The sequence below is a fragment of the Zosterops lateralis genome, assembly GCF_965231275.1.
Source record: "Zosterops lateralis genome assembly, chromosome: 16".
Lineage (NCBI taxonomy): Eukaryota > Metazoa > Chordata > Aves > Passeriformes > Zosteropidae > Zosterops > Zosterops lateralis.
Window position 1 is genome coordinate 4,045,892 of NC_139776.1, and position 26,781 is coordinate 4,072,672.

General features: G+C 45.2%; 1 protein-coding gene across 1 annotated transcript in view; it reads left to right on the forward strand.

Annotated features, from left to right (window-relative positions):
- PHACTR3 (phosphatase and actin regulator 3) overlaps positions 1–26,781 on the forward strand; it is a gene marked incomplete at its 5' end in the record, with an annotated part of 99,157 nt that overhangs the window by 54,174 nt on the left and 18,202 nt on the right. Inside the window, 5 exons of the mRNA XM_083873547.1 lie at positions 2,957–3,139; positions 7,619–7,840; positions 11,536–11,800; positions 12,767–13,014; positions 16,679–16,832. Coding sequence (XP_083729673.1) covers positions 2,957–3,139; positions 7,619–7,840; positions 11,536–11,800; positions 12,767–13,014; positions 16,679–16,832 — 1,072 coding nt within the window. The remainder of the gene's footprint in view (positions 1–2,956; positions 3,140–7,618; positions 7,841–11,535; positions 11,801–12,766; positions 13,015–16,678; positions 16,833–26,781) is intronic.

Here is a 26,781-nt window from a genome sequence, read left to right on the forward strand (position 1 = left end):
AAATAGAACTTCTGTAGAGCACATTAAGAGGTAATAATGAAGAATGAATAAACCTCTTGCATAATGAAGAATCAATAAACCTCTTGCATGCATAAAGAACAGTTGGGAGGAAAAGGTGATGCCAAGCAGCAAGATCATTTTAACAAAATTAAAATAATTTAAATAAATATAGTCCAGTAAGGTGTGAGGACAAGCTGTGCTTTTAAGTAGACAGCTGCAAAGACTGCTTACCTGTCTGCAGGAAAGTTGGCTGGAGCTCCTATAAACATCACACAAATTTCCAGTGCCTCCCTGTGTCCAGAAAGGGAAGAGTGGATCACAGTCAGCTGAAGGACATTGCAGCTGCCTGCAAGTTATTTTTCTTTACAGAGTGTTGTGAATCTCCTGGGTTATTTTATTATATTAGTAGAAGCAGCTTGTTAAATGGAATAAAAAATTGACCCAAATAATTCTCAGTAAATGATTAGTGCCCTACTTGGACTGAGCTGAAGTGGCAGCAGTTTCAAGGCTAAGTCCTCGTTCACGCTGTTAAGTTGGAATTGTCAAAGCAGAAAAAGACTACAGTAAATCCTCAAATCCCTCTATTCCATCAGGCTCTTCCCCACTTCCAGGGAGCTGATTCCTGCTCACTTTCATAAACAGCCCAGCTGGGATGATGCTGCAGCCTGAGAAGCCTCATGCATTTGCAGTAGGTGCCACTCAGAGCCAGCACAAGGCCTGTCAGCAGAGTCTGGCAGTGTCCCTGGCAGTGTCCCCTGGCAGTGTCCCCTGGCAGTGTCCCTGGCAGTGTCCCTGGCATTGGCTCTGGCACTGTCCTCGGCAGTGGCCCTGGCAGTGTCACTGGCAGTGTCCCTGGCAGTGTCCCTGGCATTGTCCCCTGGCAGCATCCCTGGTGGTGTCCCTGGCAGTGCCCCCTGGCAGTGTCCCTGGCAGTGGCCTCTCCACAGGGCTGGGGCAGGATCTACAGAGCTCTGGGAGCAGCCCAGGGTGGAGTTTCACTGTCCTTTCCCGGGTGATATGTGACCCTGGCAGGTCATGTCACCCTTTCTCCACATACAAGCCCCAGTCCTGGCTGCCATTCACTGCCTGCCCTGGGCCATGTCTGTCCCCTTGTGTCCTCTCTGGCTCTGCTCACACAGGGCTGATGCCAACCTGCCCCTGGAAAACTCCTGAAATGCAGCTTCACTCTGAGAAACCAGCCTAACTCCCTGAGAGGTTACACGCTACAGGATCTGGCACACAGCAAGGCTAATTCCCAGCAAAATCACAGCCCTGCTCCTGGGAATGCTGAGGACTGGATCAAAGGTCTGTGCTTTGTCCTGTCCCCAGACCATCTCTAAAACACGGTATTGGGACCACTGGCACCCGAGGCAGCACACCCACTTTGATCTAAGCACAGTCTGATCATTCCTGCCCAAGAACATGGCTGTTGTGAGTCTCAGGAATCCTCCAGCAGGAATATCTCCTGCCTGTCACCCCTCTGTTATTCCCTGCACTTCCACAGGCCGGGATCTGAGGGAGCTCTGGCTGCAGCTCCACTGTGCCACAGCTGCCAGCAGCCTCTCCCGAGGATGTGAGGAACGAGCAGAGCACCTTGAGCACATTTAGGGAACTCCCTCCTGGATGTTTCTCCCTTTTGTGATCAGGTTTATCTGTATTACAGCTCTGGGCAAGGGCTGCCTGTCAAACAAGGCGGGCAGTGGTTCATACACTGATGGTTATGTACAGGCTGCCTTCACAATGAGCTGAAATGCAGGCAATGAACTTTTTTCCCCCCCTCCCCTTCCCTGTATCATAGCAACTGTGCTACTGCAAGGGCTATTTTAAGAACAGTAACTTTTCACCAAACGTGATTATGAGGCAGACTGAGTGAGCTCAGTGTGCAAAAATACTGCATCCCTTCCGCAGCATCTCCGGGCCAAAATCTGATACCCTCACCCCAAAGCACAAGAAATTACCCTGCAGAATGTCCAAATAGCATCAAAAAGGGGTAACTGTGAATCTTGCTATTTTAAATCAGTGTTCAAGGAACTTGTAATGATATCATTGCAAGAAAGTACAGCCCTGTCAGGAGCTTCCAGAAAGGAGTGTCCAGGGCTGAGAAATACAAGCTGGGAGGTGAAGAGTGGACAGCAGGAGCATCCATCAGCATGGAGAGCTGCCCAGGGAGGAAAGTGATTGCTTTCTGTGGTTTGCAACACTGATGCAGATCTTGTAAATTCTGAGGGAGTAAAAGGGTAGTTTGTATTCTGAGGACTCTTGCCTGAATAGGAGAATACTAGAAAAGCTTCAGTCATCAAGATGCGTACAGCTGCAGGGATCACTGGCACAAAAATCTCTCAGAGTAAGCAAAGGGAGCAGTTTCTGTGTCTGCACGAGGAGGGATTTGAATTTCTGATCAGCTCAATCACACAGGACACACTTTTCAAAGCTGAGTAACTAAAACTGTGCTAAAAACCTGCAGCTTGGTAGGGAACACGAGGAGCCTTTCCTTCCTCTGGCATTGCTGGGTGGCAGTGAGTTGTGCACAGAGCCTGACACAACACAGACATGTCAGACCAACCTGGGGATGTGCTCTGCTCCTGCAAGGCAGGGATTGCCTTCTCCCAGAGACCTCTGATTGCCCATTGCTCATCTCCCATGTGGCAGATGAGCACGGTGAGCTCCAGAGCACAGTGGCCATTTGCTGAGGCAGCTGGATGCTCACAGAAATGGGTGCCTCCTTGAGAAAACCGACTGAGTTTTTGTATCCAGATGGGCTGGTGCCCACAGGATTTGCATGACAGGTGGTTATCACAGAGGTTATCACAGGTTATCAGGTGCTGCTCTAAGAGAAGTCTCAGTCCCCTGAGCACGAGCAGCTTTGGGATTCCCTCTTCTCAAGAGGATAGCAGGAGGGGAGACTCAGCTTTCACTGCTCATGGTTTAGTCCAGATGAAATGATTTGCTGTTTCAGATGCTGAAGGCAAAGCCTGCACTGGTGACGATGCCACAAGGGTGGCGCAGAGCGAGGCTCCAGCAGCCGTGGGCCAGGCACTCCCCTCTGAGGAGGAGCAGCAGGAGACCACAGCAGCAGCCACAACCAATGTGACCTCCTTTGGTGAGGAGCTGCACCTGGATGAGCTGAAAGAAGATGCAGGTATTGGATATAAAATGTTTTCATGAAACTATGAAATGTTATAAAAATGTTTCTGCTGAGGACTGAGTGTGTCAGTGCATTAAAGGGTCAAAGCACTTTGTGCAGCTCAGCCCCACACTAGGTTAACAATTGGTGCTTAAAGCAGTGATTTTTGAGACTTCTACCAAGCTGAGGAACTACACAAAGCCTGGCATGATGGGATTAGTTGAATTATGAGATGATCCAGTCTTGGCGTGGTGCCCCTCTGGTATCAGTAGCGGCTGCTGTGAAGATGAAATTGGCTTCTCTTAAAAAGATTTCTTAAACTTCTGTGCCAAGCCTGAATTTATTAGTCCTGGCTCAGGAGAACACTGTCAATACACAGCCCACACTGTCCATGTCATCACTCTGTCCCCAGCATGCTGCAAACCCCAGTGAAGCTCGACACCAGGATCAGCTAAACCAAGCTCCTTTCATGCAGCTCTGCTCCAGTGAGCTCATCCATGACAGCCCTTCCTGGGCCTGGAGCAGCCAGGCACAACCCAGCACCTGGAGCCTTCCATTCACTTCCTGACAACCAAGAAATGCAAAGCTGCAGAGATAATGCTTCAGCCTGGTTTGTGAGGGCTGTCATGTAGTGATTATGGATCTTCCTGGCCTCTGGTCAATCTTTACACCTTCTCCATCTGCCCTGGCTGCCTTTTTTTCTCTGTCCCAACCCTTCAGGCCCTGATTTCTTGGAGGTCCCAGCCCCTGGCTGCTTTCCCCAAGCCCACCCCTGCCTGCTTCCACCCTCAGGATGGAAATCATTCCCTTATCAGCTGAGGCAAAACCCATTCATCTCCCTGCTCTTACAAAAACCAGATCGAATCTTGACCAGATTACAGGTTTCTTTTCTTCTTTCTCTAGTCTAGAGAATTTAATTCTGTATCACTAATGAAATTTCTTTCTGAACTTCTAATTCTTACCATTGGGACACTCTATCATGGAAAAATAGCACTAATAAGGTGTCATGTATTTAACCTTATGGCTCTGCATAAACTCATAGTGTGATTTAAAATTTACCTTACAATGTGTTCAAAGTCTTGTATTGAAGCTTTCAAGATCATCCAAATTTCTTAGGTCTCTTTCCCTAACCTTAATTCATTTTATTGTCTCCCCGAAAGAATCCATCCTGTCTTCTGTATTTATTTTCCTTCATTTTTTGAGGTGACATTTTCCCAGGTTCCAGAAAAAATAACAGTGGGATTACATTCTCCTGTCTCCTTAGTCTGAGAGACTCCAGTTTGTAGAAAATCTTTCTTCCTCTCCTATTGGTGGCCTCTGGCTTTCAAAATAATGATTACTGATCTAGTCTTTATGTGCTTATTTATCCCTGTCTGTACATCCTAGCATTCCTGTCTCTAGTGAGTGCACCTGAAGGAATTAATTGTTTGGGAAAGCTCTTCAAAATTGTCAGAGTGTGCTGCTAAGTTTATGATAATGTCGAGTTTTTTATGACATTTGCCCTTGGGCTCAATCAAGGCCTAATGCAGTGAGTGTCTTCCAGAAATTCACATGAGTAAGTGACCAGCTAGAAATAAAATTAATGGATTTGCTTTATAACCAATGTGTTCTATGTCATCCTGAGGATGTGGGATAAAGGCCAAGGAGGGGGAGAGGAGAAAACACAATTTGCAGACTTCATGTTCATGTTAATACACAGAAAAAAGAATAGCCAGGGCACAAAGAGGGCAGTTTTTCCCACCTAACCTCGCCAGTGGGCTTGTGGACAGTTCCAAGGGGAGGATTTCTACCTGGTAATGAGATGGCATTTTGACAAGTGCCACTCCATGAATAATTCTCTGCTCCAGCAGGAGCCTAGTGCTGAGCCCTTGGAATACTTTCAGCAGGATAATCACTCTGCAGTATGAAATCTGTTAATGGGTTTGTGTGCTCAAGGCTCAGGTCTGCCTGACACCACTCCCAGAGCAGGGTGGAGTTCAGGACCAAAAAAGCCTGGCTGGGGCTGGGAGCGTTTGGGATCCACCTTTTCTGTAGCAGAGGTGCCTCTGTGGCTGCTCCTCTGCTGTGCCAAGCAGCCCTTCCTGTCCCAGGGACAGCCACTGATCCCAGGGGAGGTACCACCAGAGAAAGCATTGCTCCTCTCAGGGGATTGCACTCCAGTCTGACTGATTTCCCTCTCAGGCTCCTAACATCTACTGGGGCTCTTGATCTCTCTATAATGTAACCCATTAGTGACTCTGTTTTTCCCTCCTTCCTCCCTTCCTGTGCACAAACACCCAACTGATGTCACCCTGGAACAAAGCATTTCTCTAGAAGTAGATTAAAAAAAAATAAAAATCCTTCTATAATTCACATAACTATCCCATACAGCAGCTTTCCTGTCATGACAAATTTCACAAGAACTCCTGTTAATGATGCATATTTATTCTTTCCTGTCTCTTTTGAATGATGAATACTCATTCCTCCCCTTCTAGGCACACTCATTAATCTGTTTGTCAACAAATTAAATGCCATTATCGTGCCAATGCTATTGTTTCCAACTGCCTGAGTGCCTTGGTGCCTCCCCACGCACTCTGAGCACGAGGCTGCTGAATGTTCATTAATACAGAGAGTTTGAATTCCCAACCAGACACAAAACTGAGCCAAGAAAAGATTCATGAGGCAGCAGCTGTGGGTGCCACTGCAGCGAGATTTTAGGAGATGCCCTAGAATGGTTTGGAGGCAAAGGTGCTCTGGTTAGACAATCCAGAGTGCCAAAAGGAGTGGGGTTTGCTCAGGAGTTTGGACTTCTCTCACGTTCTGCATGACCCCAGCTCTGGATCCTCAGCACAGGAAGACATGGAGCTGTTTGGAGGTCCAGAGGGCCACCAGAAGGATCAGAGGGATGGAACAGCTCTCCTGAGAGGGCAGTCTCAGACACCTGGGGTCATCCAGCCTGGAGCAAAGAAGGCTCCAGGGAGATCTTGTTACAGCCTTTCAGTACCCAAAAGAAGCTTAAAAAGTCATGGGGACCAACTTTTTGGTAGGATCTGTTGTAATAGAACACGGGGAAATGTTTTTAAACTGAAAGAAGGAAAATACAGACTAAATACAAGGAAGAGTTTTTTACAATAAGGGTGGTGAAACACTGGAACACACTGCCCAGAGAGGTGGTAGATGCTTCATCACTGGAAACATTCAAGGTGAGGTTTGATGGGACTCTGAGCAATTTGATCTCATTGAAGATGTCCCTGCTCATTTCAGAGGGTTGGACTAAATATCTTTAAAGGTCCTTTCCAACACAAACTCTTCTATGATTCTGTGCTTAGGAGAGATTTAAACAGTGATCTCCCCATTTGGATGAGTGCTTCCCTCCCTCTGGGGTAGGAAAAACCACCCTCATGGCAACTGCTGAGCCCAGAGTGGCTGGAAATGCAGTTTGGAGGGAGCCTGGCCATGGCTGGGATCAGAGTCAGCCTCAAGGCTCTCTGTGGGTGCCCACACCTGCCAAGGCAGAGATCAGGACATGTAACAGAGTGAAAGCCCAGCACTGAGGCCCTGTGTGAGTCTGGGCACTGCCAGGGCAGCTGTATCTGAGCAGAATTCAAGGATGCTAATTTTGGACTTCATCACTGAAATTCCACCTGTGTCCTGCTTTAGCTTCATGCCTCTCTGCCTCTATTCCCCTGTGCCCTCATCACAGCCTGGTCAATTTGATGAACTGCTCAGTGATTCAGCCTGCACTAACTTTCACAGCTAAGTGCTTTTGCCATCCTTGCAGACACAATCCTGAAATGAGCAGTGCTTCACCAGCTCAAACTGGGGCTTTGGAGACTGATTTCTTAAGTACTTCACCAATTCCCTGTTCCACTCTAACTGCTCAGATCCAATAGCAAATCTTTTTTTGTGGCAGGTTCTTTTTGGTTATCAACTTTAACATCAGGAATTGCTCAACAGCTCTGGAGTTCGGTACAGTAAAAGAAGATTCAGGAAGCAAGTTGAAATCATGTATTAAATTAGATAAAAATCACACTGGGAAAATAAACACACACATCAGTTATTGGAAAGTCAGTTTTTAGGCAATATTCTGGGTTGGATATTCTTTGCCCTTTGGCTGTGTGTTGTGTCCTAGACAGAAGAGTGCTCACCCAGGAACTGTGCCACCACAGCTGTGTGCTCTAAGAAAATTCATTGCAGTTCTCAAAAGTTGTTTTCCCTTGCTATTTTTTGTTATTAAAAAAAAGGAGAAAAAGGCTTTAGGGAAGTAAAGGAAGCTCAGCAGTTTTCTCAGAACATCAAAACTAACATTTCCTCAATATCCTCGTACGTTTTACTCTTCACCTGCCCTGGATGGTGAATGGTTGGTTGTTTCACACAGTCCTTTCTCTGTGGAAAAGAAGTGTTTCTAGCTGTGTGCCATGTATGTGTTCAGTTTTTTTGAATGTTCCTGGCATTGTCCCCTGGCCTATCAATATTAACTTCATGTTCCATTAATTTTACTTATCTTCCCACTAGCCAAGAAACCTTCAGCACCCACGGAAGAAGTGGAAGATGCCAGCCTGCCAGCATCTGAAGACAGTCCACAAGCCTTACTTGTACCTGAATCCACAGACTCCCCCCAGAAGCAGACAGAAAGGAACCCAGCACAGCTTCCCAGCCCTCCATTGCTCCCAGCTCCACCACCTAAGGCAATCTCCAAAATCACCAAGAGCATAACAGGTCAGTCATCACTGCTCAGTAAAGATTTCCCCATCCTTGACGTGTTGTTTCCCTCCACAGCACTGTCAAATCCTTTTCTCATGTCTGGTTTTAAGCCCCAAACTGCTGAGAATCAGGGCAGTTATACTGAGTGAGCAGTAACCATGTCTGGTTGCCTGATAACAATGCACTGATCTTTGTACTTCACATATTTATCTGAACCTCTCAGGGGATTATTTGTTGTGAGTCTCTAGCACTAAACACACATAAAACAAATCAAACCAACTGCAAACATCTGCTGAATCCCATGCTCATATTGATATGCCATAAACCACAAGGAAGATTTAAATGTTTTCATTACCTGGACTCCCACTAGAGAGCAGGACAGCAGCCAAAATCTAGTTCAGGTCAAAGGTTCTGCAGAGGTTTCTGTCTGAAGGGTTTGCTCTCCAGGGCAGATCTAAACTAGAGCTCTGAAATCTGCTCTCACACAAGTGATACACCTGGCAATCCCCTGTGCCAGACTTCACTGAACGTTTCCAAAAGCAATTCCCCTGGGCCTGATTTTCCTAATGTATTGCCAATGTTGTTACATTTCTCAACGTTCTGGCACTGCAGAAAGGGTGCTAAAACGAGAATGATTTTAGCTGATTCCAATTCCAGGGCCTGTACATATGGTAAAAGCAGTTTAAAGGGCCTTATTGCAAATGAGAATCAAGTCCTGACGTCTAAATGTCAGACCTGTTGGATATTTAGACTTTTAAATGACAGCCATTATGTGAGCCCTGATTTGCATCCACACTCATCATCTGGCACAATGAGCAGGGTTTTTCAAAGTCACCAGGAAACAAAACATCAGAGGGGCTCTCTGACCTGACCACTGAGGGTTATAGAAAATATAGAGATTTTCAGTCTCTTTGAAGAAAATTACAAGTATTTGTTTCCCATGGAAACAGTTCATATTTTGTCTGTGCTTAAAAGCTGTAATAACTTAAGTGGGAGCTGGATTCATAATGGTATTTTAGTGCTCCTCAGGAGCTGCTGTTCAGCTTATTTCACTGTCCTGTGCTATGGGTGAGGTTTGAGCCTCCCCTTCCACCCTGCAACAGGACCAGGCAGCCCCAGCCCCCTGTGCCTTTGCTCAGCTGAGGAGAAGGCCAGGCTTGGCATCAGATGGATTTGGAAACATTATTGGAGATTACACCTCCACCAAGCACTTCAGAGCATTTAGAGTTCAGATATTTTGCTGCTTAACCCGAGTATTTCCTGTAGCATCTGAGATATTTTGAGTTTTGGTGTTTAATTCTCTTTTGCATCTTCCACAAAGAACAAGTTTCAATTTTCTCAATGACTCCAGTAACTCTAGACCCTTTCCCAGCAGTGATTATACATGTTTATTTTGGTGGGGATGTGGGGGCAGTGCTAAGTTAAAATTAAACAAATACCGTCAGTAATTGAGAGGAAATACAAAAGTGTGGAGGGAGAGAGAAAGGGCGATTATGAAAGAAAAGGAAGATGAAGAGGTTGGAAAACTCTTTTGTGTTTAGGTTGTTTCCCCTTTAACAATGCTAGGGATGCTGTCAGCAGAGGAGTGAGGAGCAAGTCAAGCACCAATTAATCAGAGAGAGGAGGAACAGGGCAAGGTGCCAAGACATCACTTTGCAAGATTATTCACTGAACATCTGTCATTAGGACAAGTAAGGTGTGATCTCAGGAAATTCTCAATATTGTCCCAAGCTGCAATGAGGATGAAATTGGCCCTTGACCTGTTCCAGGAACCAGCTGGTGTAAAGGCAAAACAAACTCTTCTCTTTTCCTGCTTTAGGGTTGGGCTGAGCCCTGGTTCTTGCTCTGAGGAAACACAGACACTCTCTCCCTGTGCAGAGGATAAATTGGCTCAGGAGGTGGCTCTGTCCATCCCCTCAGGCCATGATTCAGTGGGCAGCAATTGATCATAAATGTGCTCTGTCCATCTCCACGGTAGCACAGATTCAAACCACCCCTGAGTACCAAACCCCATCTTTGCCCAGCAGAGCCTGGTTGTCTCCTGGCTGGAGCAGCCACTCTGATCAGTGCAGGAGGAGCTGCAGGCTCGGGAGGTGTCTCAGACACTGCACATCAGACACTCTGCCTCTTAGATCAATCCACCTGAGCTTTCAGACTTTCCAGATTTTAAACAGGGTAAGTTCTGGGCCACTTTGAACCCTGTCTCCTGTCTGAATAGAAATGAACAAAGTCATTGAACAAACCATTGCTAAGGGTTCTGGGCTGGAGGGACACAAATGTGCACAAACACCCTCCAGAGATGGAAAAAGTAATGTTAGACCTTCATTAGAAAAAGAGAGATTTTGTTGTGGATGCAGCTCTCCTCATTGAAGGATGCTCTCCTTTGTCACAACACAAAAAAGGACCAGGTTTAGTGTTGTCACACTCATATTTTCCGTGCTTATGATTTCAGGAGCTCTTCTTAAGCAAACTTAAGAAAATACATGTTTTTGGTAACTCTTATGCAGGATGCTGAGAGGAGATATTTAATAGCTGAAGTTAATATTTTTTGCCCTCTCCAGTTTTCTAGCAAGTTACCCTGCTAATTGGAACCAAATTCTTGTTACAGGACTACTTCAGGCTAATCCTGGCCTAAGCAGAAGTTTTTCTCTGCTATGAATTGAAGGATTTATCTCAAAAGTAAGAGAAAAAAAAGAAAAAAATTACCTGTGGTAACATGTTTGTACCAAAGCTGCGCCAGCTGCGCCAGTTTAAATTCCTGTGTGAAGCACTAGGTGGCAACAAGGGACAAGAAATACTCTGGGATGAGGCGCTGGCATCGCCTTTATCCACCCAGCCCGAGCTGTGGTGTAAACAATTCCATATGTCAGAGGCTTGGGATATAGGGGAGAGAGAAAGGGGAAGAGGACTGCAGGACAGAAAAACTAATCAGCATCTTTTTCAGGTCAGATGTTCAGTTATGCTAAGGGATACTGTGTGAAGCCACCAAATTTGCAACCAGGGAAATGTCCACTGTGCTTCAGTCTCCAGTGCTAGGAAATGTATAAACCAGTCTAAAAGCATAACTCTAATTTCAGATAAAAGGTTTATATTGCATAGAAAATAGCTGGATCTGGGGCTAAAAAGTGATTAGATTGCCCAACCCTTCTGTTTTCTCGTTAGTGCCCCATCTTTCATTTGGATGTCATTTGGCAAGTTTTGCTATGCAAACATTATCCTCATATTATAATGGTTTTGGCATTTTCTCCACGGGCATATGAAAGACAGAGGTCTGGGCTGTGCAGCAATCACAGAGGAGCAGCTAATAGACACTGGTACATTTTGTCCAGACTCAGAACCATAGGGCATAAATTTTAATACAGTCTGCAGAGTCCAGCAGAGAAAACGCTGGATTGGAAAGCCACCACAGCCCAAGCCTTTGGTGCTCAGGAGCAATAGTGTGGGCAAGCACAAATGCAGTGGTGGGCTGGGAAAAAAGAGAATCTGATCCTGTGAGAAAGAGGGGAAGTGAGAGAGGAATCTGTTTTGCTAGATTAAAGATATGGAGTGGTGCAGCAAAAGCCTTTTGAACTCAGTTACTCAGCCAGTTACCCCACAGCAAGAGCAAAACGTCACCATTTATCCTCTGTTCAATACAACAAATTAACTTCAGTGCAGACTCTGTGCACAAAAAAAAAAAAAAAGGAAAGAAGCATTGCACAACCCCTTCCCCTCTTGTGTTTTGACAGCAGGAAGTGAAATGGACGATCCAGCCATGAAATCTCCTCCTTCCACCATCCTGAAGAACTATGTCATAGTCGGTTCCTCCCAAATCTCAGGACAAGCTGCCCTCTTCCACCCCTCTGGCCAGAAAAGCTCAGAGCCCCATGGCAGAGGCCAGGTAACAACGCCCACCGGTTCCCCTCACCTGGCTGCCGTTCATCTGCCTTTACCTCCCAGCAGAGTCATTGAAGAACTCCACAGGGCTCTGGCCACCAAACACCGGCAGGACAGGTACCTACAGCCTCCAGGCTCCGGGGCTGCATGAGGACACTCATCCCACCACATCATTCCTCTTGGAAAATGTTCCTATCCTGTTGTTAGAGCTTTAATTGCTGCTACGGCTTGGGTTTGCCTTCCAAGTGATGTCACTGCTTGGAACAAACATCCCTGGTTTAAGGGCTTGATTTGGCAGCTACTTTGTTGTATGTTCTTCCTTTATAACGAGGCTGCTGTGGCACAGGAGTAGGTTTTCAAATGGGTAGAATCAGGTGATAATCCTTGATCTACTGCAAAAGTAAATCTTCCCCACAAGATACCAAGTTAGAGTAGCAAAGGCACATCCTGCTCCAAGTACTCTACACATGAGAAATGCTGCAATTTCTGTGTCTCTTGGCTGACACAGGAGCACATACAAGATCCGTTTTTAATACAAATGTTTTTGTGGGAGTGCATTGGGTGCTTTAGCTGGGTTTCATTATAAGCTCTCCTGTGTATCAGAGGAGGTCAGAGATAACCTTTGCCATCCCAGAGCTTTGGACTGAAGTTGGGATCATTTCTCAGTTCCCTAACAAGTACTGCCCCAGGGAACAGATTCACAAGTCATTTCCAGGCCCTGGTAAACCTTTGTCATGATCATGCAATATCATACGAATGGTCATATTTCATGCCATGCATGTTTTACGTTAGAAGGACGTGTTGTTGTGGGGTTTTTAATCACTGCAGTATATCTTGTGATCATATATCAAAGAAAAATCATTATTCACCACCCCTCTATATCTTATTTTAATGGCAGAGGCAGGAAAGTAGACCCACATTAGCCATGCTCCACTTGAAAATGCCATCCTGTGCTGGTCCATGCTGAACTCCCTGCCCTCCCCTTTATGAGCTACAGGACGTTTTTATCATTCTCATGCAATTTTCTACCACAGCAATAAAACAGTCTTTGTAAAATCTGGACTGTGCATCTTCCACCCACAGCTTCCACGGAAGAGAAAGCAAAGGCTCTCCAAAAAAAAGAGTGGATGTCCGTCCCTCGAGAACGTCGAGCATGGAGCGCAACAAAGAGAAGGAGAACTCGCTGGGTTATGGCAGTGACTCAGAAAACAAGAGGAACTCGGTTAAAGAGTCAGATGAGAACAAAGAAAACATGATCATGAACTCAGAGCTCAAGGAGGAGTCTGTTTTTTATCAAGATGAAGAAGTTTTGAATGATTCTGTTATTTCTGGTAAGCAAAGTCACCGTGTTACAAAGATACCCTCTCACAACTGCAGGGAATGCTCTAAAGGCAGCAGAGAATATTGGGAAGGATAAATTCCTCTACTGTCACACCAGCTTTTTGAAGGAACCCTGGTGAAAAGCTGGAGTTAAATTGGAGTCACAGTGACTGGGATTGTCCTCCAGGCAGTGCATATGGAGATGTATCACTGTGCTTTATCATCTCAGTTCCTGGTGCACCCTTGGGCTGCCCTGTATGAACAGAAGTGCTCCCAGACATCCCACTGTGAGCAGCCACAGCCTTCTGTACACACAGTGCCAAGGCTGGCTGTGTTTTGGAATTTCAGGACTATTATTCCATGCAATGATTGTACATGGAAAAGTGACAGACCAATCAACCTAGGAAGGACAAACATGGAGAGAAAATAACTTAAAGAATAAAGTTTCTCTCCATTTGGTCCATTTTACCGCTTCTTGAGACATATGGGGAATGCATTTTATAATCCTGTGCAATTATTTAAGTGAGCTTTGGCAAAATAATCAGCTCTCATTAGAAACTTTGTCATTCAAGGTTTTTAATGTTTTCCATGTTAGCAAGACAGATTCAATCTGAAATGAATCCTTCACCCTCTTCATGAATCCATTAAAAGAAGGCAGGCAGAGACAATTTATCAAAAAATAATTGTTATAGCAGATGAGAGATGAATTTTAAAAGGTGTCTTTGGAAGCATGAGCCAGCAGACAGGACATGAGTTCTGCTGCTGTGCCTTAAGACACCAAGTAACAGAACAGACTCCTGAGGTAAGGCAAAAGAAAAGAGTGCCTTGCCTAACTGCTGTGCATTTAAGGATAGATTAAAACACAAAAAAACACCTTTTTTTTTTTTTTTTAATTTTTTTTTTTTTTTTTTTTTTTTTTTCCCCTGGCCATGTTTGTAAAAGTGGCCTCTTTTGATAAAAATTCTAAGAGCCACAGGCAGCCAGGCAAAAAGACATTATTCCCTATAGCAAAACTAAATCTGAATATTTAACTATTGAAGGTGAATCTCTATATTTAAGAAATAATTACTCATTATTATGATGATAGGCGAGCACTGGTTATTGTACAAGTTTCAGTGACATCTAGAAGCAGCTCTGGGCTTTCCACAATAAGTGCTTGAATTGTGGAAAGTTCCTGCAGTTGAAGGACAGTGGTGGATACTGGGAATGGCTGAGGCCAGTTGAGAAAAAACAGACCTGTTTTAAAGATATTTTGGCACTATTGTGGTGCAACAACAGTGCTGCTGAGCACAGAGGGTACTGAGCTCTGAGATTGAAATCCAGTTAGAGCAAGCTGGGACATTCCCAAGGCATTTCTGGTGTGGAGGCATTGCCATTGCCAGCATTCCCTCAAGTGCACCCTGCACATTCCAGAGGTGCAGCAGCAACAGGGACAGCACCAGAACAATTCCCTGAACACCTCCAGATTCCTTCTGCTTTGAAGAAATCTGGGCTGGTTTCCAAGTCGGGGAGTAAAACTATCCATTAATCCCCAGCTGCTTTACAATCCCTGCACTGCCTTAGAGAGAGTGACCTGCTGTGCCACTGCCACCAGGGCAGGGCCCAGTGCCACAGCCCTGTGGCTTCAGGGAGCTACACACAGGTCACATAACTGGGGAAAAAGTGAGAAATTGTGCCTTGGTTTTCCATTCCTACTCAATAATCATTATTTGAAACCTCTGAAAATGCAAGGCTTAAAAAACAACGTTACGAGAACACAGCTCACAACTGATAACTGGTGCAATCCAGGTCTGTCCAGCATCAGGCACGTCAGGATTTGCTTTTTGATTGACAGAACAGGGACTATAAAAGTGAATAAAACTATGATAAAAAGAACAGTAAATATACAGGAAATTAAATGTCATGATTCGACTGAATTAAATCAGGAAGTTTTTGCAGGAACCTGCACCCCGAACATGGAAAGGGTGTGAATTTCCCAAGCATTTCTTGTTGACCTGGCTGAGGTGTGATAAATCACAAAGAATCCTGCCAAGAACCTGCCTGAGATAGATGGTCAGGGGGCAGACTGGCCCTGAATGTGCCTGACTGACCAAGAAAAAAAAAAAAAAAATCCCTTACAAAAAGAATACTTAAATAAGGGTGTTTGCAGGTTCAGTTTCTACTGAAGTGGTGATCAGGAAGGAACTTGCCTCAGGGTTCTGAAACTGGATGTGGGGAAGAATACCTTGGGGCTTTATTTTCTCTTTGTTCTCTAGTTTTGTTTTATTCTTGTGCATTTATTTTCTTTGATTATTTAGATTTTGCATGTATCCTTGCATTTTAACCTGTTCTGGCAAATTATGTTTCATTATGAACAGTCCAACCTTTGATTGACAGGGAGAGCTGACACTATTAATTAGGATTTTGACCCGAATTCCTTTAAAGTCAATAACAAAAATGCTATAGATTATATCACTTTCCATGCCCCCAAGGTGCCCTGCCCTGGGACACTGCACTGGCCAGTGCTGCAGCTCCCATGGACACACAGAGCTGCTTGTCCACATCCAGTCTGTTCACAGAAACCTCCTGACATGGCCAAATTCCTCTTATGACCTCCTTAAAATATTCAGGTGAACTAGGAGTGTGTGCAGGGATACCCAGGAGTTTTTTAGCCTTTTCTCCAGGTTGTTTCCAACAGGAATTCTGTTGGTTCCCCTGCACCCACTCCCAGCGTGGTGGAGGCTTGAGAAACCCTGTCAGAGTCCCAAGTCTGTGGCTTGGTGAGCCAAATGCTTCTGATGGAGTCAGATATTCAGTTAGCAGAAGGCTCCTTGTGGCAGCAGCCAAATCATTTAACTTCCCTACCCATCTGTTAAATGTATATCTGCTACTTCAGACAGGGCTGTGTGGTTTAATTTAATTAATGCTTGCAACACACTGTGAGAGCGTTTCAAGGAAAGTGCTAAATAAGGGCACAGCTTTTAGGCTCCAAAAAGGGGTTTTGAGCTGATTATGGTTTCTGAGAAGTTTAACTATAGACCAATGCAACTACCAAGAGATTTTTCTACTGCTCACAAAGAGAGACCAAATTTACTCTGTGCCACTCTTTCCAACAGGTAAATGTGGGAAGGAGGTTGTACAGACTCCTCCCTCTGCATAAAGAAATTTGAGATCAGTAGTGATAATAACCATGGAGGTCGACAGATCCCTAGCAAACAAAACCACAGTATTTGGGAATGAGAACTTATATAGAATTTTGAATCTTTAGCATCCTTTAAAAAATAGACTTTAATCCTATCTCAAATGCCAAACAAAAATACCAATTAAATGTCATTTTCTCTAAAAATGAGGTGACCTTCTCTAGAAAAGGTGAAGCATTAAGTGAAAAAAAAAACCCAAACCCTTTAAAGCAAAAAGGAGCCAAAACAAATTAACCTCCTGTTACACACCGTGCTCCCAAGATGAAACAAAGATTTAACTGTAGTTCTTGCATGCCTTGAGGAATATTTTCCCTCTGCATTTGCAGTGGGTTTGTCTGAGCCCTGCTCAGCTGCAGTGCTGCTTTCTGACATTAATGTGTCCAACTGCTCCTTGCACACATCACTGTCACTCTGTGCCATTCCTGCCCTCCACAAGTTCCTGTTTCATCCCCAGGAGCTGCCTTTCTAATAACTTTCCTTTCAATGCATGTCCCAGGTACTTTGCCAAGAAAATGCAAGAAAGAACTGCTGGCAGTAAAACTACGGAACAGACCAAGCAAGCAGGAGCTGGAAGACAGGAATATTTTCCCAAGGAGAACAGACGAGGAAAGACAGGAAATCCGGCAGCAAATTGAAATGAAACTCTCAAAGTAAGTGTGGTGAATGAGAAGAGGGAGGAGCCTCCCTTTACAATGGATCATCCTCTGAGCCCTGTCAGATGAGGCACTGCCACCCACCCCCAGGTCCATGGCCTGCTGGGAGCCATCCACAAACCAAATACAGCACATTTTCAGCTGTCTGTCAGCCACAGGGGGAAAAGCCTTAACTCCCTCTTCAGTCAGGATTGCCTTGATTTCAAGGGAAAACAAGACAGAAGTCAATTTGGGAGACAAAATCCTGCCAAATCTACCTGCAGCTCTGCTGCTGCAATCAAGATTTGGAGGTCCTCCAGAAAGCCCAGTGCTGTAACAAAAATAGTGGTATAATTATTTATCACCGGGATTTGGCTTTGTCAGCTCTCACTGAATGTGAGGATAAAGGCAATGGTTAGAGCTGCATATTTAAAGCTGCTGTGCTGGTGGCTGCACTGGTGTCTAAAGGCAGAAGCAGCATTGCCCTCACCTGGGCAAGGTGCCTGTGTAAGTCCAGCTGCAGGCACAGCAGGGATGCTCTGGTTTTGATCAGTAACCAGGGCAACAGGGGAGAGCTGTGAGAGAAAGAGCATCACTGTGGTGTGCAGCCTAAAGCAAAGATTGAAGGTAACTGGGAGGCTCAGGCTGCACCATTTGGGTTTTGTGTGTGCTTTTTTAAGAGCTGCATTTGAATATCTGCAAACATGAATATTTTAGAGGAGACAAAGTGGATTGTTAAATAATCTGTGCTGTGCTGCCCACACGGGGACAGTGAGCACTGCTCACCGCCAGAACGCTTGGAATCAAATTGGGAAACATGAATAGAAGCTCATTTTCAAGGCTTATTAAATATTAAATACCTCGAGCCTCTCTGAAAGAAACATTTATTGATATTTAGACTAACTCATTCGTGTGCATGCTTTTGATTAAACTTTACCTCCGGGGACAGGGAAGGAGAACAAATGTGTGGATCAGAGCACAAGTCCTAATGGACCAGAGTTTATGGAGGAGAACATCTCTGCCTTCACCACTCCTGCCCTCAGCTAAGGAACGAGCTGCTGAGGGAGGTTTTGGGTGCCTTTCATGGTGCCCCTGCAACAGCAGAGATGGAGTTATGGTTCCTCCAGTCTGAGTGACCACACAGCAGCACTTTGCACCCAAAGGGGAGCAGTGCAGGTGGCAGACCCTGCCACAGAAAACACGTGCATCCAGACACGCAGAAAAGATCCCCCTGCAATGGTACATTGAGTTCCAAGAGGTACAGACAGAGCAGATCATTGGTGTGTCCCATTAATCACCTTAGGAAGCAAAGATGGGCTGTGAACCTCCTGACCTTGCAAGCCTTGTGGATGAGTTTCAGGGAAACACTTCACCCCAATATCATTAATTCCATTATTTTGGCTATTCAATAACTCATGAGGTCTCTTCATATATCAAGAGCCTAGTTTAATTGCTTTAAAATACACAAAAAATAGTTTCCCTATTCACTGCATCCCTAAAACCAAGTTCAACCATCACAAACAATTCACTGAATGAGAAGATGGTCATATCCAGCCCCATCTCATTTTGCTGAAATGCCTAGAAGGTCACTCTAGGCACTCTTCTCAGCCCTGTCAGCCTTCTCTTAGTGTGAAAGGTCTGATGGAATTGCAGCCTCAGGTGCTGTAACTGCAGCCTTTATCCCTTTATTTTCATTTAGCATTTGTCTCACTCAATATTGAGCCTAAAGAACTACTGCAAGGGATGTATCCCTAGAGCCAAATGTCAGTACAAGGACTTGCAGAGGACACTGCTGGATAGGAGGAATGGGCTGGTCACCACCAGGAGGAAGGAAATTTGCTGTGTGTAGGTGAATGCAGCTAAGGGAGCTCCCCCTGCCCGCTGTGATCTCATGCAGCAATCTGGGGTGCAGCCCATCAGTGTCACTGGTGATGTCTAGAGGATGGCTAAGAGCCATCTTTGTTCCAAGTGTTGGAAGTCAAGCCTTAATTTGGTTCCTTCTTCCTGGAACTGGGAAGGCTGAGCGCATTTCGGGGAACAGACGGTGCAGAGATTGCTGGAATAGTTGGGAAAGGCAAAACAGATTGGGAGCAGTCTCCCACACAACTTCCAGCACATATGTGCTGGCAGAGCTCAGCTCAGCTCTTAACTCATCCACCAGAATAGAACATGACCGTGCAAACAAGCTCAGGTGGTGGATGAATGCAGGAAAATATTTACAACACCAGGAAAAGCAAGTGGGTGTCCCAAAAACCCAACGGCCAACCAACAAAGGAAAAATGAGTTCTGGCAAAGGCCAAAGAGCCAAAGCCCTGGAGATATCCCTTTGGAGTTTCTGACTAAGACTCACCCCACAAAACCCAGGCCACTCCAGAGCCCACACTCAGAGCAGAGCCTGGCTGTGGTGTGGAAATAAAACCAAACTGGGAAGAGTGAAATTCTTGGATGAGCTTTTGAGGTGTTTGCGCTCATTCATTTCACTGGTACTTGTGCAGCACCGTCTCTGTGTGACAACATGAAGGTTCATAGCTAAGGAATGTGGTGCTGGGGTGGGAAGAGCTGGGATCCAGTAGAAATATCTGTTCTCTGCCACTACCTGTGCAGAAAAGAGCAGCACGTTGCTGCTGCTGCTGTAATAGTAACACTTGGATAACAGCAAATCATGAATCCATGTGCACCATCAGGCTATAGATCTGTGTTTAGCACAAAGAATGATCTGTGGGCAGATTAGCAAGCAGTTATTCAATGGCTGACTGCATAAGAATGGCACATAACCAGGCAGTTGTTAACAGGGTCGATATTTTTCAGCACAATTGCAGGGGTTTGATGGTCTGGAGCTGTCTAGCAAATTGCCTGAGCCCCACAGCTGACACAGCCTCGCTCTGTACTCTGGAGGGAAAGATGTACTGACATAGATAATGTGCAAAATACACATAATAATGGTGTTTATATAGCTTTAAAAATGCGGCGACAAAAGAATAGCATCCTCTCAAAACCGCTGTATTATTTAAGTGGTTCTGGTTGTAACACATTTCAACAGTAGCTGTGAACCTGCTGAGAAAAAGCAACTCTCTGCTATCACTCTGATGGGTTTTTATGAAGTCAAAGCTGAAACCCCTATTTTCCTTCACTTTCCCACTCGTTCCATCTCAAAAGAGAGATTGGGAAATTCTGTATTTTGAGACAAATTCTATTTCTACAGCAGTGCAAATGTACTGACTTCAGATTTATTATTGATTGACAGCAGCGCGAGGAGAGATTCCAGGATTCATTTATGTGCATCGCTGCTTCTGAAAAGTGTATTTCCTGTATTTCGTGCTCCCAGCCAATTTAATCTACCACTTGTTGCCGTGGAAACATGGACTTTTCCCTCCTCCTCCTCCCTCCAAAACGGCAGCATTCCAGTTTTCCCTGTGCTGTAGTGCTGCTTGTACTAATCCATGCATCCCCAGTGCCTCAGAGCATGGTGCACACTTGGAATACTCTACTGTGCATTAGGCAACAGGGCTCCCAACAGGTCTTGGTTCCATTATTCTGTGTTCAGAGCACAGATAATAAGCTCCTGATGGAATTCAGTGGATTGAGAGTTGTTTGTGTCACGAGGCAGAAAAGACATTTGCAAGCACGAGTGTTTGCAGTATCTGCTTCCTGTCTCACAGACACGCTTTGTTCTAGAAGGGGTTTCAGCTGAAACCTGGGGGAGTGAAAGACTTGCTAGACTCTGAAGGGTGACTCAGGAAAAAGTTGTTTAATCAAATTTGATACTTGACTGTTTAGAAACTTGATGTTTGAAGTGCCTGGGTGGCTCGTGCTTCTTGAGAATATAACCACAGTTAAAGACACTCTAGTATAACTTAATGTCTCAATAGCAATACAACTTCCTGGAAAAGGTTATCCTTGTAATATTCATTTCATGTGCTGCTTCACCTCCTCTGGTATTTGTACAAGTACACACACTGCGTGAAGTGGCACTTAAAGGATGATGGGGACAGGAATTAAATACAGAAACGTGGGCAGAGGAATCAGACAGGAAGAACAAAGGGTTTGTGTGCACAGAGAGGAACCAAAACTTGGGCACCTCAAGCTGATCTTTGCCCCATTGAAAACATTGGCTTGGGTAAGTGGATGATGCTGGGGCGAGGTTTCCTGGCAACAAAAAGTGAAGAGGAGGCATCTTTATTCAGTTGTCGCCACATCTGGAATCTGTAGCTGTGGTGCTGCCCGGAGGGTTCTGGAGGAGCATTTTTGAGTTGACTCGCCCAGGAACTGCAGAGGTAGCTACAAGCTCACCCAGATGAGACCCTGCTTTGCCCCTCAGGTATCAGAGTGTGAAGTTCACAGTGCTGCTAGAGACAGAACAATACCAAGCAAAAAGCACTTCAGACTGGCAGCCTAAAAGCAAAACAGCACCACAGCTCAGGCAAAGAGCACTCACAAGGACAATTTCACCTACTGACAGCACAAAAGCTGTACCATATTTCCCAAGGACGGCACATCCAGTGCCACTTCTCCACAAAAACCTCTCAGGGCAGCTTCGCTCACTGAAAAGGCATCAGCCCCTCAGACTGAGACGTTCAGCAGGGAACTGGGCTGAATGCACAGAACTTGGGGGAACATTCTGTTTAGATATACCAAAAAAAGCCCTGTGCGGGTACATGTACAAACTACTGGTAGCCCTAATGCAGAAGTTTAGGAGATGCTGAATGAGCCCAGCCTAAGCTCACATGGAATTAGCAAGGGGGTTTATTTGCTGAATCTCTAACTGTGCTCCAGCTCCCGGTCACTGGACTAAAAACCAGGGAAATGCCCTAATTTCAGGAGGCTGGGAAGATTTGACTCAGGTTCATTCCAGAGACAGAAAGGCAGGGGGGCAGGTACAAAGAACAGATCAGCTGTCAGCACTAATTACCTGTGTACAATTTAATGCATTTCATTACTGGGCAGGAACCATCCAGGTAACCAAGCCGCTGATGCTAAAAATAACCTCAGCGAGCGCAGCGTGGGCGTGTGTGCAAAGCTCAGCTCCTCACAGCAGACAGGAGCTAAATATAGAGCCACAATTTAATTCTGTGGGCGTGTGGGAGCCCAGGGAGTCTCCCGTCTCCTCGCTCTGCTCCAGCAAGATGTGATGCTGGCAGGGGGAGCAGCTGGGGGCTCCTGTCAGACCTGCTCGTGGCTGCAGGATTTTATTAGGAACTTGCACGGCATCCATGTGCTCAGTGAGGATTTGGGGTTTTTTAAATGGTTTACCTTTTTTCAGTTATGGCCTCTGCTTTTCAGGCTATAGAAAAGAAAGATATTGTGAGGGATGGAGGGGGAAGCAGTAGGAAGAATGGAGGGGGTGCAAGTGAAGCTGAGATTTTTTTTTTTTTTTTTTTTTTTTTGTGCTGTCTCCAGGATTAAGAAGTCCAGATCCCAAGGCATTAATATTCCCTATGCTCTTCCTTGGTGTCAGGCAGTGGCCCACTGCTGGAGACCCTGCTGTGAACACAGTGACAGACAGCACTGGCCTGGCAAGGGGCTGGGGGCTAGTGCTTGCAGCCAGAGTACCTGAGACAGCCCTCAGTGGTAAAAATCAGGAGGAAAGGAAGAAGACTCAAGTGCCATTAGGGTTTCCAAGCAATGACTAAATTCAGCCTCCTGTTTACAAGGCTTTTCAAGTCCAAAAGAGCTGGAGTACAGTTCAAATAAAGGATTAGAGAGGGTTCAAGTGCATTTGTACATGCTGTACCTTGACTATGCTGTCCCCTTGTCCAAAGGACTGAAAAAGGTTTGTTCCCTTACAGGTATTAAACTCCAAGAATAGAATGAACCTCACTAACACCAATCCCTGATCAGCAAGTGAATCTGACCTCCCTGAGTGTGTGATCATACCAGGCCCTCTGACAGGAGTTCTTGAACCAGAGGTGCTTCCTTGCTTAAGCAGAACTTGCACAATTAATTATGGAGCACCCAGTCAGCTCTGGGCAGGAGCCATGATCTGCAGCTGAACCAGAATGAGCAATTTGCTGTCTCAGACCAGCCCACAGCTTGTCTGGCAGGGATTTTTGAACACACTAATTTATTTATAAAAGCTTGAAACAGGGTTGCCTTAGTCCTGTGTTATTTTCTGGTTTAAACACATGCAGACAACCCAGAGCTGCTCTCAGTGCAGGACTGTATTGTTGAGGACTCAACATTCACCTCCTGCTAAAAATGGGGGGGGTATTTGTGCAAACATGAGGCATTGTCACTGCAGAGGCAGTAAATTCTGCCAGGCAACAACATAAAGTTCCAAATTCCCAGGGCACAGCTGATTAAAGATTGTCTTCTGGGAAGACACTATCACCTTACACTGCTCTGTTCTACTTGCCTGGCTCCAGTGCTGGGAATTCCTAATCAAACCTGTTTTCTACAGCACAGTGAAGGCAAGGGCAGCAGGTCAGAGCACAGCAGGTAAGGGAAGAGCAGAGCAGCAGGTGGAAACACAGATAGGAATATCCAGGGCCTTTTCTGGGACACACAGTCAATTCCTCGAATAGATCTGGTGTAAGTGGCACAAGTGAAGCTAGAAATAAAAAAAATCAGAATGCAGAGAGCTGTAAGTATCACAGCAGAACATAACCACATAAATAAACTTGCAGGAAAACTGCTTAAGCAAGTGTCATTGAATAAGGAAAAAAGCCTTTTTGGGAAGAAAACAGTGCACTTGCTTTGCCCTGCCAACCCGCCCACAAAGAGCAGCACATGCTCAGCTCAGATCCCTTCCCAGAAATTGGGCACCTCCACATGCCTGAAAATGTGGGCTCTACCCCAGTGCTGAGACAGGCAGTCATAAACCAAAGAGGAAATGCATAAAATGCCAGTAATACTCTGTAATGCTTCACCTTACGCCGGATTATGATTCAGGTCCTTGAGCTCGTATGGTTCTGCAGTACAAGTAATTACAGAAAGAAATTACTTTAATTTAATTTGCAGGGCTTAATCGATAGAGACCAAAGTAAGCTGCTCTGGTTGTCACAGTGATTTGTGCTGTTGTGGGATGAAAACCTGACCAGAACAAGGTGCTGTAACGATTGTGAGCTCCTGATAACCCAAGGGCTGGGCAGGGAGGGATTCAGGCATAACAGTGCCAGCCCTCACTTTGTATAGGCACGGTCACTGTGTCACTGAGAGGATTTAGGATTATGGTTTTTTGGGTTAGAGCTATTAATGAAATTCAGGAAAAATGTTTTCTGCACTTAAAGCCAAGCACTTACTTCACTTAGTTGGAACAGAAGCCAGATGGGATGGACAGTGTGTATCTGAAAGGCTGTGAACTGTATAAGCACAGTCTCAGCCAGAAAGGGGTTTGGCTGCATGTTTTTTAACACATCCATTTCAGATGAGCCACTTGAAAGCATTTGAGAGCAAAAGAGAGGGGTAAAGTTTGGATGTTGTTCTGGTTCTCCTCCCAGCTGCTTTTTAAACCTAACCAAATTCATGGGCAGACTGGATATCGATGAGTGTCACTGTGACTGTTGCAGTGAATTGCCTGCAGAATACCTAAATGGTCACTTCTCCCACAAAATCTGAAATGTGGCCTGATTTGGAGAAGAAAAACCCTCCTTAGTGGTGCAGAGCCACAGCTGCACACACTGTCCCTGGGGCCACAGCACTGAATTATCTCTCCTTTATGGGGAGGGTTCTCAGATGAATCACCTGTACTTTCCCATGAAGAACTTGATCATATTTTTAGGCTCTCTTCCAGGAAAACTGTGTCTCAGTACATGTGATCCAAGGAAACTGTAATTCATACCCTGCAGGTTCTGGTTCACCAAATTCTGTGAGTTACTACAGTTCCCTCCTCCTGCAGCTCTGAGCACAACTTCTGTAGCCTGGTTCATTCAGGAGCTCAGTTCCTCCAGGAATCAAAGGCTTGGGCTGGCTGCTTTCATACAGAAAAAATCTGGGTCAGTCTAGCACAGTTTCTATGTTTTTGAAATAACTTCAGAGAAGGTGAGGGGGGAGAAAAATGAAAGGAATAAACATTTAGAAAATAGGAAGTGGGCGAAGGAAAGAAAACAGGTCAGAACAGAAGGTCACTGATTTTCATTAACCACTGCTCAATAGATGACTGTATCAATTGTATCAATTATTAAAACATGGCTCTAGATAAGTCTTTCTGATTCCCTTGCCTGTGCCCACCTGGCAAGCTGCAGCTGCACAATCAGGTCTTGGGAGCCACTTGAGTCAGCCAGAGTACAGCAAATTTCCTCCAGCATCTATTTTTCAGGATAATTAACTCATCCAAGTGGCCAGCACAGTTCCTTGACCTCTGCAGACTCTGGCGAGTGTTTATTTCCTGGAAAGCACTCTTCTTTTCTATCTTTTCCTTTAGCTCTCATATGTAACATACCAGAAAACAAACAAACAAAAACAAGGACTTTTGGTTTTATCAATCCATGCTCATGGTTTTATCTGGTGAAATTAAGGAGAAATGGACCACACCTTTCTTTGGAGGCTGAGGACCTCCTCGTGTTGAAAGTCCACTTATGCAGAGACTATCAAAGCAACTGGGAAACAAGAACCAGCAATTTGGCAAAATCTGAGTCTTAAATTGTGTTAGAAACAGGTACTGCAGTCTAGTTAGTCCATTGTTCTGCAAAGATATGTCAGATATTTTGTTTTCTTAAAGCTATACAGAATACTGCTCAGGCAAGAAACAAAGAGCAGAATGAAACCTGAGTGTCTCACTGCAGAAAAAAACCCTCTCTCCAAACCAAGACTACATGGCTCACAGATGAACCACCAGTATCTTGAGATGACCATATTCATTAAGCAAATTAAATTCTGAATGAATTAATACTTCATTAGTTTATGAAAATCTGTTAAAAAAAATCAAAGCCAGGCCCTCTCAGCAGTCTCTGCAGAAAGCAGCTGGCCTGTTGCACAGAGATCAGCCTAATTTGAGGGTGTCTGCAAAAGCCACATTCTGGCCAGGCTACACTGCAGCCTTGTTATAATCATCCCTGGGAGTGGCTGCAGCTCGTCCAAATACCACCCAGCTGGGGAAAAAAAAATCCTCCTTCTCAAGAAAAGGTTAAACAAACTGGGACTGATGTGGTAAGGGAAGTTGTATTTATGGGCGTTGTGCAGTTCAAGCTTACAGAAATCCCTTTATCAGCCTGTTTACACCATAAAGGAAAAAGGTGACAGGGAAATGTGTGTGGAAATGCCAAGCTCAGGTCTACAGGGGTGATGGGAGCAGGAGGCTCAGGGTCAGCAGGGAATTTGGGTGGAGGAGAGGCCCAGCACTGCAATGCTGTGACTTGCTGTGCATCAGCTGCAGTGACAGAACAGCTGCAAAAGGGGGGAAAATCAGGGTCTGGGGGAGGGAGTGTGCACAGAGCCAGGGCCTGTTTGAGCTCTCAGGGTCACTGCAGCTTCCACAGCTCTGCCTGGCCTTCCCCAGCCTGCAGACCCTCCTCAGGCAGGGAAAAGCTCTGAGGACAATCACAGAGGTGGCACAATGGGATCCTTCCCCCAGGAACACCCACAAACGTTTTGTGTGACAGCCTTGAGCTTTGTCAGTGAGACAGTGCGTGTTGTACCACAACAAATCATGGCTCTAATGCCCAAACATGACATCACATAATTGAATTCTTGCATTTTATTCAGTTGAGGAACCCAGATTTAAGAAGATCAGAATATTCTGTTCTATGTGAAATCTGCCAGCAAATTCTATTTGGATTTTCGTGACCATAACTAAGCACAGGATGCTAAACAAAGTTAAAGAGAGTCCCAGAAAGCTCTGGGGAAGAGCAGAATATGAGGATGTCATTTAAAACTCAAATCCTGTGTTTTCCTGTAAGTTAGCCTGTCTGCAGTGCTCAGTGTCACACTTCATGGCATCGAGTGACAAGTCATACTCCTCACCCTGTCCAATTTAGAAAACAAAGAAAAACAGAATTACTGGAATACCACTTGCAGAGGGAAGTAAATAAAT